Consider the following 16,306-nt stretch of genomic DNA (forward strand, 5'->3'; position numbering starts at 1 on the left):
CACCTCTTGCAGTCTCTCATTTGACTCCAATAACACCACCAGAGCAGAGCCTATCCTCTTTGACTTCAATAATACTATTGTATTTTTATCTAAAAAGAAACCCAAATAAAGAAACCCTCTGTAAACCATTTCCACTTTTTCCACTTCCTCATCCATTTCATCTCTTCCTGCTTTAACACAGAGGGATTTTACAGGAATAAGCTCAATGACCAGAGTAAAAATCATTGTTTCTCCCACTGCTGACAACTGAAATAATTCCTTCTTTGCACCAGAAATCTTAGGATATAGTCTCATGTTAGCCTGTATCTGACACAACTCCAAATCCCACGTGCTGGATCTAGCAAGTCTATGGCCTTAGGGAAACCAGAAAAGCACCTGAAACAGAAGAAAGCTGTTAATTCTTATTTTTGGATGATGCTTATGCTGTACAAGTGATTGTCACAGCTGGCAACTCCCTGATTGTGAGATCTTATGCAAAGAAGATGGCATGAGGGATACCTTGGGGAGAAGTTTGTCAGCAGCACAACATGACACTGAATGAGCTGTAACAGTGACTGATCAAACCACAAGCCCAATTTTGAGCTCCCCAGTACAAGACAGACATTGATATAGCAGAGTGGTTCCAGCAGAGAGCTCTCCAGATGATCCACATGACAGAGCACATGGTGTGCTGAGAGAACTGGGGTTTGGTTTGTTCAGCCCTCAGAAAGCTTTGGCAGCACCTTGCTGCTGTCTAAAACCATCTAACAGGAAAGTGTAGGTAAGAGAGACAAACTCTTGCAAAAGGTCTGCAGAGGCTGTAAAATCAATATATTTGAAGGTATTCAAAACTCAGCTGCACACAACCCTGAGCAATATGCTTGTTGAAGCTGCTTTGAACAGGGGGCTTGACTTGGTGTTCTCTGGAAGTTCCTTCTAACATCCCTTAGTCCAGGCATTTATTAAGTGCAGCAAGTCTTTTCAAATAATCATACCAAAATGACTCCTACTGCATTTTTTCTTTTGAAAAAATCACTAGAATTTGAGTATCAAACCACAAAGTGCTTCAATTTGTACTTTTTAAAAGTAAGAACAAAACCTTATACAGGGAAAAAGTTCCATTTTCATCACTCATAAGTGACTGAAGTAACAGCTTGAAATGCCCTTGCTCAGCTGAGATATTTCAAATAGCACATGCTCATCCACAAACCATTGCCCTTCACAGCTGATGAAAACCATCTTGCCTGCTGGAGTGATCAGGACTGCTGGATCTGCCCCTCACTGAATTCTGAACAAAGCACAGCATGGACAAACCCATCCACTCAGGCAGAGCTACCACTGGCCAGATGTAAAAGACTGTGGCTCCTGAAATAACAGCATCAGCTGGAGAGGCCCAGAGAATGGCACATAGCTGACAGAACTCCAAAGCACAATGTTTGCCTCGCTCACAGCACGTTGTCTCTCAGCAACAGAGAGAAGCAGGCTAGGTATCCACACATGCCAGTCACTGGAAGCCAAATCTCAGTTAACTGAGATGTAGCATGAATTGTGAGCCAAGAACAACTAAAGTGAGTAATACAGGACTTGATTCAGAAATCATATTTGCCTGGTGCCCTACTCACACATAACAATAATTTAGCTGAAAATAGAACAAAAAATAGCCCTTACCAGCAACAATGAGAAAGATAAATAAGGTAGCTTTCAAAATTCATTTAGGCATAGATAAAAAGTAACACTTTGGAATGACTTTCTGGAGTGTAACCTTTATTCTTAAAATTTACTTGTAAAAATAACTCTGCATACTTTAATCTGTCTCTGTTTGATAGGCTGTTCAGTGGGGAATTACAACAAAAGCACAAATCTGCTTCTGACAGAAGCAAAGCTGGAAGTCAGATCTCTATTTATACTGAGATCATTCTTGCATCTGCAACATTTTGGAAATTTTCCAAAGGGCTTCAGTGTATAAATTATCTTTCTGTTATCAGTACAGGTAACATCTGAACTTGAAACTAGACCTAACTTGTATTTAGAGCCATGGTACATAAACCTTTTAAAAACTACCTCAAGTGAAGAAACCAACATACTATGAAACACAAAGAAACTTGATTGGAAGCTAAGGAATGGTAAACACACGTGGTATTTACACCAAGAATTGGCTTCTGACTCACACTGTGCTCATCACATGGCTAAAGCAGCAATTACCACTCCAACCTCCAATCCACTTTGCCCGTGACAAAAAAGTACTGTGAACAACACATGCCTATAGTTTCTGCAACAGGACGTAAGGAATTCTGAAAATCTTCAAGAGCTTACTCCCAGAGTCAGACTGAAACTTTGGAAATGTCTCAGACAATGAGGACTGAAGTGTGTCTAAACAGCAAACAGCAAAAAATAGTTTCTGCAACAGGACGTAAGGAATTCTGAAAATCTTCAAGAGCTTACTCCCAGAGTCAGACTGAAACTTTGGAAATGTCTCAGACAATGAGGACTGAAGTGTGTCTAAACAGCAAACAGACCGGTGCAGGTGGTAACTAAATCAGCCATTCTTAATTCAAATATTAATTCCGGACACCTTCAGCTGTCCAGTTTTAACTTGGGGGAGCCCTGGTACCCTGGCAGTGTGACAGCAGCCCAGGTCACAACAAGCAGGGGCCCAACCTTCGTTCCCACCGCGGCAGCGCCCCCACCGCAGGGCCCTGTGCCGCCCGGCCCCTCAGAGGCCACTGCTCCGCTACAGGCACGAGGCGGAGACACAGCGAAAACAAGAACTTTAAAACCTGATTTTTCTCAGTTCTTGGGATGCTTTGAGTGTGTGACCAAAAAAGAACCAGATCCCAACACACGAAGAGAAAGGTTAGGCGTAGTTTTTGACAAGCTGCAACCCACCGAGGCAGCAGCTCCGGGCAGGACCAAGCCAACACGCCCGGGGGGGGCGGGACATCCCCCCCGTGCTGTGCGGCGGCCGCAACCCCGGGACCTGCGGCGGCGGCGGGGGGGACGCTACTTACAGCCCTGGTCTCGTACAGCACCAGCTTCTGCACGGAGCTGATCAGGGGGGCGGCGGCCGCCACCGGCATGGCGGGGGCGAGAGCGGCGGGGGCTGCCCGGGAACACGCCGGGAACAGCCGGAGCCGGGGGAGGAACACTCCGGGCTGAGCGGGGAACCACCGCCGGCACCGAACGAACCCGGAAGTGCCGGCGCGCCAACGCGCAGGCGCGCCCACGGGGGGCCGCGAGAGCGCGCCTGCGTCGCGGAGCCGCGTCACGCGCGGCCTCTCGGCAACGGCGGCTCCGGGCGCGGCGGCAGCGGCGACAGCGGCGGGGCACCGGGGCAGGCGAGGCGGCAGCGGCGGCACTGCATCCGCACTCGCTGCTCCCATCAGGAACCGCTCCCCGCGGGGTGAGCACGGTCAGCACCAGGAACAGCTCCGCAGCCCCGCCCACGCCCCGCGTGGGGCGGGGCCTCTGCCGCTCCCTCCCGCAGGGGGCGGGACGCGACCGTTGCCCGGGCAGCGGGGGCGCGCAGGGCGGTGGCGGCAGCGGCAGCGGGGGCGCGCACGACGGGGCTCCCACCGGGAAGGGGGCTCCCACCGGGACATGGTCCTGGGTGTGCGTAGGGGTGTGTGTTTGGTTTAATCCTTTGCTTTGGTTGTGGTGGTTTTTGTGAATTAGGAATTTGGCCCTTGTGAAGGTTTGGGAGGGAGCGAGACTGCTGGGAACGTCAGGTAAAGCTCGGCCGGTGATTTCCTGTCGGGGCAATGGGGAGTTGGTTCGCATGTGTGGCTTTTTTTCTTTTTTTAATATTAAAATGTTTAGTGCAAGAGTGTCTGAACATTTGGGTTTGGTGTTTCAAGACAAACTTTTTCAGATTCTCATCCTGAAGTAGATTTTTTTTGTTGAAATTTTAAATTTAGTTTAAAACTGACAGGGAGTTGTGTTGGGCTGTGCTGGATTGGGTGGTTAAATGTGGGTTTTGCTGAGGCTGTGACACTGAAGTGGCCCTCTAAAGACGGTGGGGTTTTGTTTTGTCTTTTTCAAACAAACTTCAGCAAGCTCCTCAGGTTTTGGGCTCCATTTTGTTTGAAAGGTCCATACAAATTTTCCTCCAACTTATCTTAATAAGAAATTTGTTTAGGTTTTAGTTTGTTGTGCAGCGCTGGGCTTGCTACTGCCTGCATTCCTGGAAGAGCTGGGATTTGTGAATAGGCTGATGGAAGAGATCAAGAACTGTGATTTAATTCCACAGAGTCTTGTCTGTGTACCTGCCTGTTTGGACACAGAGAGTAGTTCCACTGACCATGACAGGGCCCTTCTGTGTCTGATGCACAAACCCAAAGGTCTTGGGAGGCCCATGGCACATTTCAGGGACCAGAGAGAAGTCACAATTGTGTGGTAATTGGAGCAGGAAATTAAAATCAACAAAACAACCAAAACAGAGCAACAACCAATATGAGACTCATGAAGAAGTCATCAACAGGTTGTGATCAGGGGTTGTTCCAACAGTCCTTTCTTTTTCATAAGTGGATTTTCTCTCATTTGATGGGTGCATTGTTTGTGTTCTGTAAATGCTTTTTCTTCTTATAAAAGTTTTCTCTTTTACAAATCCATTTACCTTGTAATTCACTTCCATTTTAAGGTAATTTTACACACACGTAACTACTGTACTTTATAACAAATTCTTTTTTTCTTTCTAGCTTTAGAAAACACATGGATTCACAAGAGGAAAAACAAGCTCAGCCCTTTACAGACATCTTTGATGAAGATGAAGCTGAAAGATCTTTTCTGTTGTCCAAGCCCACTTGCTTAATTGTCTTTGGAAAGCCAGTAAGATGTCTGATGGATGTGTTTTTGTCAGATATTCTGATAATTTTACTTTTCCTTTCAAAACATTAGTTTACCAGTGCTATCAAAAGGGTCAAATACCCACTTTTTGGATTTTGCCACTTTTGAAATCCTGCAGAGGATGGTCAAAATTCAGGTCTTATTAAATGAGACCAGTTTTTGCCTTCAGTCAGTTGTGATTAAAAATGTTCTTACTGTACTTAAAAGTTACACATTGCTCAAAACATTTCTTCTCTTTTGACGTTGGCAACTGGGTTATTTTTATTTTTGTGGTGATTTAACCCCAGCTAGCAAGAAAACCCCACACAGCCTTTTACTCTTTCACTCACCCTGGTGGGGTGGGACAGAGAATCAGAAGGGTAAAAGGGATAAAATACATGGGTTGACAAAAGCCATGCACATGAACAAAGCAAAACAAGGAATTAATTCACCACTTCCTAGGGGCAGGCCGATGTTCAGCCATCCCCAGGAAAGTAGGGCTCCATCAGGCTTTGTGGTGACTTGGGAAGACAAATGCTATCACTCCAAAAGGACTTCCCTTTCCTTCTCTTTCCCAGATTTATATGCTGAGCATGACACCTTGTGCTTTGGAATATCCTTGTGTGTCAGTCAGAGTCATCTGTCCCAACTGTGTTCCCTCCCAGCTTCTATCCACCCTCATTTTCCTCACCAGTGTGGCAGTGTGGAAGGCAGGAAAGGCCTTGGCTCTGTGTAAGCCCTGCTCAGCAGTAACAGAAACACCTCTTTATTACCAACACTTTTTTCCTGCACAAATCGAAAGCACGGCCCCACACTAGCTACTTTGAAGAAAGTTAACTCTACCCCAGCCAAAACCAGAACAATGCTATTAAAATGTTTTATTTTTTAATAAACTTGATATATTAAAGACATAAATTGGTGTAAAATAACCTTCAGGTTAATGTACTGACATACAGGCATGCAATGAGATATTACAGATCTTAATATTAAAACTTTGACAAAATTGTATCCTATATATTTGGAAACATTCAGAATCCACTGAGGTGTCCTGATAAAAGGATCTATACTACCTTTTAACTATAAGTCAAGGTCTGTATTTTTCTCAACTAATTTGTGGCCTCTTGATGTTTTGTAAACCTAAACTTTTCAGATTTCTTTTTTTCCCCCAAATGTGAGTTTGCATTATTGCCTCAGTTTGCTGAAGAGAGTTCTTTTTTTTTTTGATACAAGTTTGCCTTATAATGTGTCTTATGCACTTGTAAGAGTGCACTCAGCTCAACAGAAAACTACAGTGAACTAACTCATCTAGTTTTGAATGAACATCAAAATTTTAACCTTGAATGAGAAAGGTAACTTGATGTTTCATAGACCAAACCACCATAAGATGTTCATTGAAAGACAGTACAAAACATTCTCATATTCTCAGCCATTGGCTTCAGTAGATGCTTGACGTCAATATAACAAGATGTTAAAATTGTACAGACCTTACCAGAAAAGCAGGGAACAAAATAGTTTATTTTTATGGCAATATCTTTTATATATCTGACTGATGTGCAGAGTACCTATCCTATTTAAGATATATCTTTTGAATTAAAAACATAGTGCTGTTAAAGCAAAGCCAAATACATATATTCTCATCACACCTGTAAGATGTAAGGTATGAGTAGGCTGGAGTGTTTGATAAACTCTTAACTGGGAATGCAATTTATTTGTTGAGTTTTGCTCTTTTTTATCATGAAATTTATCAAGGAAAAAAATTGTCCTGTCAAAACAGGTCTTCTTATATGCCCTTCTAAAAAAAGGGCACAATCCTAAGGGTGGAAGATGGTGAGTTTTGCAAAATCCCATTCAGTTAATCACTCTTGGAAGCCTTGTAGCTCTCAGTTATGTTGGTTTTCCTCTGGATTCATGTAAGTTATAAAGATTTTGTCAGTATCTAACCAGATTTGTGGACTAACAAGGGCAGTTTTTAAGCATTTGTCGTTTTAGTAAAAAAATATTATCCCGATGTATCCTACTCAGAAAGGGTTGAGTAGCTTTCCATCATAATTTGCATAGAGGCTAAAGATAATACATCTTAGTCCTAAGGAGTTCCTCATAGGAATTTGTGGTCAAATCATAGCTGAGTTTTACACAGAGTTACACAGAAACAAAATCAGTATAATGACTTTGGAGATAATTAGCTACAAGAAGCAGCATATTAGCAATGCTAAGCAATATGAAGCAGAGGATGATATTAAAAAGAGCGTTTTGTGTTTGACCAATGCGTAACTCAGAGGCCCTAATCCCAGTGGTAGATTTTCATTGTTTTTATCATGTGAAAATATATTCTTCATTGTGTTACATGTTTGGTTTTGTTCTGTCTTTCTTTTAAAAGTGTATTTTTAATTTTAAGGGTTCTGGAAAGAAAACGTTAGCTAGCAAACTAGCACAGAGATGGAACTGCATTTTCATAGAAGGTAAACACATGCTATATTTGGAACATTGCTTTGGCTCCACAATAGCTTTACTGTTCCCTGTAATTCAAAGGACATGTTTCTGATTGCAGCAAACACTTCTGATAAGACCAAGTAATCATTTTACCAGAAATAAAATTACTGATCATGGTCTTTCATTTATTGAAAGGCTTAGAAAAATCACTGTGGGTTTTTTTTTTTAATCATAAATTCTATTCCCGATCCTGTAAGGGGGTTCCTGTGACCCTTTTTGTTCACACGGAGGCAACTCATTCAACTCCAAAGAGTACAGACATTTTCCAGTGCAGACCATGAAAAAATAGGAGGCTCTTTCCTTTCTATTTGCGCAGTGTCCAATACAAGGGGGTGTACTTCAGGAAACAGAGTTATTTATCAAATGAAGTACGTTTACTTTTGAAGATTTAGGATTGTAACATGGTAAAAATCACTTTTAATGAAGAGGTCTTTTGGCTTAGGTATATATATAGAATTTTTATATCATAGTATTGTATAGCAGGAAAAAAAATTAATACCTGGTCCAAGACATAGATCAGGCCAAAATCAGAACACACTTCTTCTTAATTAATGTACTTCTTAAGGAATGTACTTAAGCCAGTCCACTCTGTTTGAATGTATTTAAATCTGACAAATGTTCATCAAATTTGTTTTAAAAAATGTCTAGGCAGTCTTTCTCTGTAACACTCTCTGCTGTTAGAAAGTTTTTCTTAGCAACCAATCTAAATCTCAGTTACTGTGCTTTTAAGCCTTATTTCTAATTCAGGGAATTACTCTTCTCTTATTTTGTTCATGATATTTCTTTTAATCTTCTTTTAGCTAGTGAATGCACACATGTGTACACACTCACTGTTACCTATGCTAGTAAATTGTTTTCATTTTCTACATCAAAAAAGGAAGAAACAAATAAATTCAGCATGCATAAACATGAATAATTTCATTCAGAAAGGACCTCCAGAGATGACTGAGTCAAACATTCCTCTCAAAGCGGGGTCAACTAGAAAGGGCAGCTCAGTTCAATCTGGAATATCTCCAAGGATGGAGACTACACCTCCTCCCAGAAAAACACTTTGCAATGTTTGACTGCCTTCTTGATGAAAAATTGCTTCCTAATTACCCCCGTTCAAATTTCTAATGTTCGTATTCGTGTCTGTTGCCTCCTGTCCTAACTGCGCTCTGTGGTGACTGTGGGTGTGTCTTTGTGACCTCCCAATAAATAGTTTTAGATGGCAGTAAGAGCTGTCTGGTTTCCTCCAGGCTGGACAAGGTCAGTACTTTTGGCTTCTCCTAGGCTGTTCATTTTCTGCTGGTTTTGGTGTCCTCCACTGAACTTGCTCCGTAGTATCAACATCTGTCCTGTGCTGGGTTAAAAATAAACCGACAGAAAATTATTGGATAGGAAAGATGTTTGCAATCTTATTAATGATAAAATACTTTATATTCATTTATCCAGTGAATTGGTCAATACTCATAAATAAAACAGGGCCAGTGTGCACACAGATTGCTGATTTTCAGTTGCCTGTATTGTTAATTAGTACACTCCCTGTCTCAGTTTTGGCCCATGGCAAACATTGTTCTCTCGAACACCTGTCCATAATATGAAAGGTAGGATGTGCAACCTAGTAGGAGCAGTTGGAAAACAGCCACTGTTTTGAGAAGAAAGATTAGGGCTATATAGTCATGGGTCACCTGGATTCAGGACCTTTCCCTGGCCTGGTTTATTAGTAATATAAATGTAGCTATAAGAGTCATTCTTGGAAACTTTTATAAAATGTCTGATTATTTAATTCATACAGAAATGGGAAAGACTTCTAGGGTCATTGTAGTATGATGTCACTCTCCACAGAGACATAGGGCAGTCTTTGAATTTGATGGATGTCATTTTTCTTAAAGTAGATGATTTTGTGTGTCTAAAGAGTTCTTCTAAATCTTGGTTTTTAAATTTAAAGAGTGATTGAACTCAAATAATCATCTCTGGATTACAAGACAGTAAGACTGATTGAATTTAAATAAGTAGTTCAAATAATCCTGCAAAACTGCTGTTGTGCATGTGTTTAACCCTGTATATACTACACCAAACTGTTTTTGTGTAGTATATACAGGGTTAAGTTGTAGGAAGAAACACCTACCCAGTCCTTGCCATAAGGCACCAGGTTCTGGATGGGCAAAGTATAATAATGGCCCTAAGTATAACGGCTTCTCATTCAAAATAGTCTGGTTGCTTGGAGCACACATAGATCCTCCTGTGTGTGTATGTGTATGTACATATATATCTGCAGGTACAAGTCTGTTTAGAAAATATTTTGTACTAATTATTTTTCTTATGTTTGATATGCTTTCTTAGCCTCAGAAGTAATTAAAACGAATATTCAACAAAGATCAGAATATGGACTTCAGGTAAAGGTCTAATCTTCTAGTAGTTTTTGTCACATTTTTAACAAACACTTACTATAAAAGACTATGTTTTGCATTTTACCCTAGTGTCAAAAATTGCTTTGTGAAGGGCAAAGTATTCCTGAGGAACTGGTGACAAAAATGATTCTGCAAATGATTGAGTCACCAGAAGTTGCTCATTATGGTAAGTGTATTTGTAGCCTAAACTTCTTAGAATGTGCTACTTATAATTTTACATCCATTTTAAATCTATTGGTGCTCAAATACAATTCTAGCTTTTTCTCATGCTCTTCAGGTTGTGGAATATCAATAAACTGAAAGTGTGTTTAGGGATTAATTTACCAGTATGGGAGATCAGAAAGTGTCATACTGATCCTGTGTTGTGTTGATTTTGAGAAAATAATTTTCCCAAAATTTTAAGTGTTGATATGACTCTTATTTGACAATGTTATCTGTTCAGAATAGGATTTAAAATACAGATATTTTATTCTTCAATACTTCTGTAACAACATAACAAAAATCCATCAGCAAAAATCCATCAGCAAAAACATTTTAATCATTTTAAACAATGAAAAAGAAGGAAAACAGATTACTGAAAATGCAAAGTATAATGGCTTTTTTTCCTCTTACAGAATTGTTTATTCCCTTTGCATTTTGTCACACAGAGTAGGATGGATGAGAATAGTAATGGTAGTGGCTATAACTCTACTATTTGAGGAAAGATTTTGAATTGAGGGTGTCAGGACAAGTGCTGCAGATCTTGCTAATGTCTGAATCTGCTTCCCTGATGAGGAAACAGATGTACTGCCAAGAAGAAAGGAGGTAAAAAGGAAATGTAGTTTCTTTTTCTTGTTTTGACTTTCATTTGAAATTTCCATTATAGGAGAGAGACAGGTATAGTGCCAATGTTAGTTTCTACTGCTCTAAAAACTAGCCTGCTTTTTAAGCTTTCAGTTGCAATGGGTTTTATTTCTTTTCTAGTACATGACTCAACAGTTTTGCAAAATATACAGTCTTACCTGGTGAAGCCAGGCTTTTAAAACAGTATAAAAAAGAGAAATAGGGAAGAAATTTTTTAAAAAGAATTGCTGGAAGAGGTAGCAGCAGAAATGGCAGTCTCTTAATATGTATGTGAGGACTTTGGTAAAGGCATGAAGAGGCTTCTGTGTTATTGGAGTTACCCTCCTTGAATCAGTCTGAAGATGTTTGTATCACAGAGGAGCACAGACGTCCTGGAGACTGTAAAGATGACTGTAAAGTTGAATAAAGTTTGGTTCTTGTAGCCATGACACTTTTTGCATTACACATGCCCCAAAGCAGCAAGGAATAGAATAACCAACATCCTCACTATTTTTCCTACCAACTAGAACTGACCTCCAAAACCAGTTTTTGTTTTAGTATTTCTAGTAACTTTTTCAGTCAATTCACTTTAAATTATTCATTCAAAATTTTAGAAACTGTTGTATGAAAGATTGGGTTTTTTACCTTTGGTGTTGGTAAAATGCAAGTTTTTAAACAGTGTACACAATAAGTGTGTCTCAAAAGCTTCTTGGTAATCCCCTGGTTACTTTTTAATCTAGTTGATAGTTGCCTTAGATATACTTAATGATTTTTAGCCTCCTCACATTCTTGATTTGGGGGCAAAAACTTCTTTCCAAGAAGGTTTTCCATGTTACCCTTCCATTTCCCTCACATCAGCTGTTGTTATCTGGGATGTGTTGATAAGCAGAGGCTGTGCACGTTCTTCACACCTCACTACCAGTTAGAATTCTCTAAAGGTATCAACAGTTTAGAATCCAGGATTTTAATTTCCAAGAGGAATGACTATATTTTGCTATCCCTTGGTTATCTTCTTCTTCTCTTGCATCTATGGATTGTAGCTTCTATAGAAGTAGGAGTCTTCACTTCTAACACCTCTTGCAAAGACTGCTGCCACATTTTTGTGCTGCCCAGACTTGCACTTAAATGTTATCACATAAAATTGTAAGCGTGCACCTTTTCTCTAAGGGAATATTCTCATTATTTGGCTAAAAACATCCACCTGATTTTTGTTTAGTCTCTCATCCTGGCCTCATGAATATTGATTTTGTTGCTATTCAGTAGTTCTTACTGCATGCATACAGCCATCAGCAGTTACAGTACTTTCCTAGGAACTTGAAGCCACAAGTTCATCTGTGGGGCTGAGCACTGTAAAACTAGGAAAACATATTATTACCACTCTTGTCATGTCGAGCCAATGTCTGTTTGCCTAATAGGACTCAGCACTGGGAATCCTGAGTGAACTGGTGCTTACCAAATGATCCATGTGTATACCATGTGCATAGTGCCTCTGAGAGGCAGGAGAGTGGTTCAGACTCCCTTCATTAGATGGCAAAACATTTAAAGGTTGTGAAAAAAGCTTTGACTCCTAGTTTAATTGCTTTAAATTGTAGAGTGGCTACTCTTTGCAGTGCCTTTTATATCTAGTTGGGTGGTTTTTTTTGTTTGTTTGGGTTTTTTTTTGTTTTTGTTTTTTTTGTTTTATTTTTTCAGAATGCTGAACACTCACTTTATTAAAACTATACTAGATTACATTACAACTATATTAAAGAGAGATACTATACTATACTATACTATACTATACTATACTATACTATACTATACTATACTATACTATACTATACTATACTATACTTAGTACTAACTGAAAAAACTCGTGACTGTTTGCAGACCGACAGTCCACACAGCTTGGACCTGATAGGCTAATTAACATAAACAATCTTCACCAGAATCCAATTACAAAATTCCTTCAGGTAAACAATCTTCTCACACATTCCACATGTGCAAAACACCAGGAGCAGCAAACAGAGATAAAAATTGTTTTCCTTCTGTGCTTCTCCAGGAAAAAGCCTGAGAGAGAGAGAGAATTATCTCTTTCTGTTCAGAGAATGTGAATCCCACATCTATAAAGCCTTTTAGTGGCAAAACGGGTCACTGAAAGCTTGTCACTTTTTAGGCACTAAAATGTCTGAGCTGCATAAAGCAAGTGGTCTGAGTATAGTCTTTAATGTCTACATGTTTTTAATTGAGTTAACATATGTTGAGAGTACTCCATAAAGCTGAAAACAATACACTTTTTTTGTCTGTATTTCATCTGAAGCAAACATGAGTGCACAGTTTCTTTAATAGTGTTGTGTCATGTATGTGGTTTAAAATTGTACCACTACATGCATTGTTTAAAGGAGATGAGTATAAATAGTTCTATAATTGACAAACCCTCTTAAAATATGTTCAATTAAATGTATTTGGCAGGTTATGTTCTTACTGGATTTCCTTCTCTCTCGGAGGAATACATGACTATTCCACAACAAATAGAGAAAATAAGGAATCTAAAATTAAAACCGGATTTCCTGATTACCATTAAGGTAATGTCATCTTCAGTAACTTCCTAGTATTTTTCCTAATTATTAGTAGACTCATATGCTATGCATGCCAAATATAATATTTTTCTCTGTATACTTGAGTACAGAATTTATTGAGGAATGATAAATTCTTCTCTTTATATTGGAATAGAGTTTCGCTGGTTTGTTCCATTATAAGCATTGATGAGGTAATGAACATGTCCTAGAAATTTAGCAGCAGTTACAGGTTTTGCACTTCCACCAATTATAAGATAGAGGTTTTCAAGAAAGGGAATCTTTGAATTACATGATTATGATGGAATTTTTGACACATGTAATTTGCCACTTGTGTAATGCAGGAAGAAACTTCTCACATATGGAAGTTCGAAAGTAGTTAGAAAATAGTTTTATTTTTCAGTCACTAATTGTGAAACTGCTTAATTATTAATTCATCTTGTTTACAAATCTCAATTTCTTCATGAGCAGTGATGTGACATACCAGATATTTTACAAAATTACTCTGAAATAAGCAGAGAAACATAAACCATTGTTAGTGTGGGATTTAGAGGACTTTCTCAATGTAACTTAAATGAATGGAGTTGCTTGCTATGTCCACATTAGTAAGCAAAACAAGGCAAGAGGATCTCTTTAGACCTTGGGCCAGCTGCTTTGGCCAAACACTGCTAAGCTGTCGTGTTAGTCAGAATGGGGTGGCAGTGCCCAAACTGCCCCCAGGGAAAGGCCCAAGGCCTGTGCCACTCTCCAGATTGTGCTCAACTGTTCACTGGGGGGGGTTCTAGCTGGCCCACACTGACCTGTGCCAGACTCCATCTGAAAAAAATAACCATATGTATAGTCGTGAACACATTTTCAGGCCCTTCCTCTAGCAGCGTTTTATTTATAATCAACTAGAGTCGTTTTGTCTTCTACTTTGAATGTGCAGAATGGGCTCTAAATAGTCAGCCTCTGGTGGTGTGCTCCATTCTTCCTGGGATTTTGATTCTAGTTGGCACATCTATGTGTTTTTTCAGATGCTAAGCCTCTGGGTATGGACCAACTCTATCTCTTTGCAGATTTAACTCAGTGTTTGTTTAATCCCATACTCTTAAGACTTAATTTGCTTGAACATGCATAATGAAAGTTGGTGAATGCCTACTTCAGACCTTTTTTTCTGTAGTCTCAGAAAGATCCTAAAACATCAACAAGACGTATTCTTGTCCTGCTTTTGGGCCAGATTTGATTTTTTCAGAAAGTCAGTCTTTGTTTTAATGCTATGTAGTGAGAAATCCCTGTTGTTGAGAATATGTGTTGTATAGATTCACGTGCAACAATACAAATAGAAGAGTGATACTAACTAAACCAGAAAGAAAAATTAAATTCTTGACTTTATGTAGTAACACTATGTCCTCTGGGAAGAGGACTGAAACTAAATACACATTAAAAATCCTTGCCTCAAAGTCAAAGAATAACTTTGCTTTTGATTTCAGGGGATTGAAGCTGTTTTCACAGATATGTCAGAATTGTAACTATTTTCATTAGATCAAAAACAAAGGAAGAAGGGAGGTTCTAGATAACTGTGGCAATAATGAAATACTAGTTACTAGTAGACCAATTTAGAGAAATTATGTGTCTCCAAGAAAAAGATGTTATAGCAGTACAATAAACACAATTTCCTTTTAATTTTTCCTTGCTAGTGTCCAGATCATGAGTTATGCCAAAGAATATCAGGACAAAGGCAAAACCCTGATTCAGGGGTGATATATCAGAGGAGCCAGTGGGATCCTAAAGTTACTGACAAGCGTAAGAAAGAGAAAGATCAGGATGAAGAAGAGGATGAAGAAGAAGAAGAAGAAGAAGAGCAGGATGAAGAAGAAGAAGGAGAAGAAGATGAGGTAGATATTGCTAATTTCTAAACAGTGCAAAATATTACAGTGTACTTTAGACAAAGCAGAAAAAATTATGATCTTCTAAAATATCACTGTACTATCTTATGAATTTATTTTGCTCAAAATTAATCTTAATTCCATTTCTGTCCTGCTTTAAGAGATGTGGGGTAACACTTAAATAGTAGGTTTTAGTGACAGCAAATATTGATCATTGTATAGCTTAACCTGGGCTTAGTCTTTGACTCAAAATTCACCGATCTTGTTTCTTGCCATAAGTTAGAAGTGTATCAGGAGGAGAAGGATGGCTCTACACTGCCTTTTGCTTGATCTAGACAAATTAAAAGAATTCTTAACTTTTTGTAGCAACTTTTTACTAATATTTGCAGGACACTTACTTGTTTTCTGATTTTGGTGTTACACTACTACAAATGGATTTTCTTTTTTTTCAGGAAGGTATTAGATTTGAATTCAGGTTAAATTTTTATAATAGGGAGCAGAGACTTACCAACCCAATTTCTAATTACACTGCTCTCCATTCATAGAAATAACACTTCATCAGAATAGGATCATGGTCAGCAGTCACTGGACTAATACTCATTGCAATACTCTCCAAAGCTACTTTTTAAAAATTTGAGTGAAGACAAAAATTATTTTAAGACATTATTTCTGTGTCTTGAAATTTTTTTTTGCAGACTGGAGAAGGTCGACGTAAAAAAAAAGAACCTTTTCATCACCTAGTGCAGAGGCCTGAAGATTTTCTTGAAAATGCAGAGAAAAGAATTGGAATATACAAGGATATAATACGTCCTCATTTAGAAGTAAGAAAAAGCAAAGTAATATGATTATGCATAACAAAAGATTTTTAAAATATCTTGCACTGTTTTCATTGGTTTTTTAGTTTGCGATTTGTTGTATTGAGGTGGTCATGCTACAACGTATCCCCAAATTCTGAAATTTATTCTGAAATCAGTGATACAAAGTTGTCATCTGTAGGTGATGTTTCTACTCTGCAGTCAAGATAAAGTAATCAACTTTGACTTCTTAAAGTGACACCATACCTGCCACCAAAAATGCTTTCTAAATCTAGTAAGTGAAATATTTGAAGACTCCATTGTTTCATCACCATTACCAGAGTCCATTCCAGAATGCAATCCCATAAATGCAATCCCATAAATAATCTGCATCCATTGTCTTCACTCCAATAGATTCCCTTTCTCACCTGCTTCATTGCCTGCAGATTTATATACACAGTAATTAGCCCATTAGGGTTTTTTTGCCACTTATTTAATTTCTGAAGCTATGACAGTTTCTTTCCCTGTTGTGTTCAGGAAGGTGGAATTACTGTATGTTTTCTATTTTGTTTTGTTGGGGTTTT

At 38.9% G+C, this 16,306-nt stretch overlaps 2 protein-coding genes across 3 annotated transcripts in view; one reads left to right on the top strand and one right to left on the bottom strand.

Moving 5' to 3' along the window:
• FIG4 (FIG4 phosphoinositide 5-phosphatase) overlaps window positions 1-3,095 on the bottom strand; it is a 51,181-nt gene extending 48,086 nt beyond the window's left edge. The window contains exon 1 of one of the 2 annotated variants that reach the window (XM_066547118.1): window positions 2,988-3,095. In XM_066547118.1, the coding sequence (XP_066403215.1) occupies window positions 2,988-3,056 (69 nt within the window). In that variant the 5' untranslated portion in view covers window positions 3,057-3,095. The remainder of the gene's footprint in view (window positions 1-2,987) is intronic. The other variant, XM_066547117.1, reaches the window with a different exon arrangement.
• A 463-nt stretch (window positions 3,096-3,558) lies between these two features.
• AK9 (adenylate kinase 9) overlaps window positions 3,559-16,306 on the top strand; it is a 59,245-nt gene continuing 46,497 nt past the window's right edge. Inside the window, exons 1-8 of the mRNA XM_066547124.1 lie at window positions 3,559-3,704; window positions 4,674-4,803; window positions 7,196-7,259; window positions 9,616-9,668; window positions 9,753-9,849; window positions 12,957-13,069; window positions 14,740-14,937; window positions 15,624-15,749. Of these exons, the coding sequence (XP_066403221.1) occupies window positions 4,687-4,803; window positions 7,196-7,259; window positions 9,616-9,668; window positions 9,753-9,849; window positions 12,957-13,069; window positions 14,740-14,937; window positions 15,624-15,749 (768 nt within the window). The 5' untranslated portion in view covers window positions 3,559-3,704; window positions 4,674-4,686. The remainder of the gene's footprint in view (window positions 3,705-4,673; window positions 4,804-7,195; window positions 7,260-9,615; window positions 9,669-9,752; window positions 9,850-12,956; window positions 13,070-14,739; window positions 14,938-15,623; window positions 15,750-16,306) is intronic.

Source organism: Molothrus aeneus, chromosome 3 (genome assembly GCF_037042795.1).
Source record: "Molothrus aeneus isolate 106 chromosome 3, BPBGC_Maene_1.0, whole genome shotgun sequence".
NCBI classification, from domain to species: Eukaryota; Metazoa; Chordata; class Aves; order Passeriformes; family Icteridae; genus Molothrus; species Molothrus aeneus.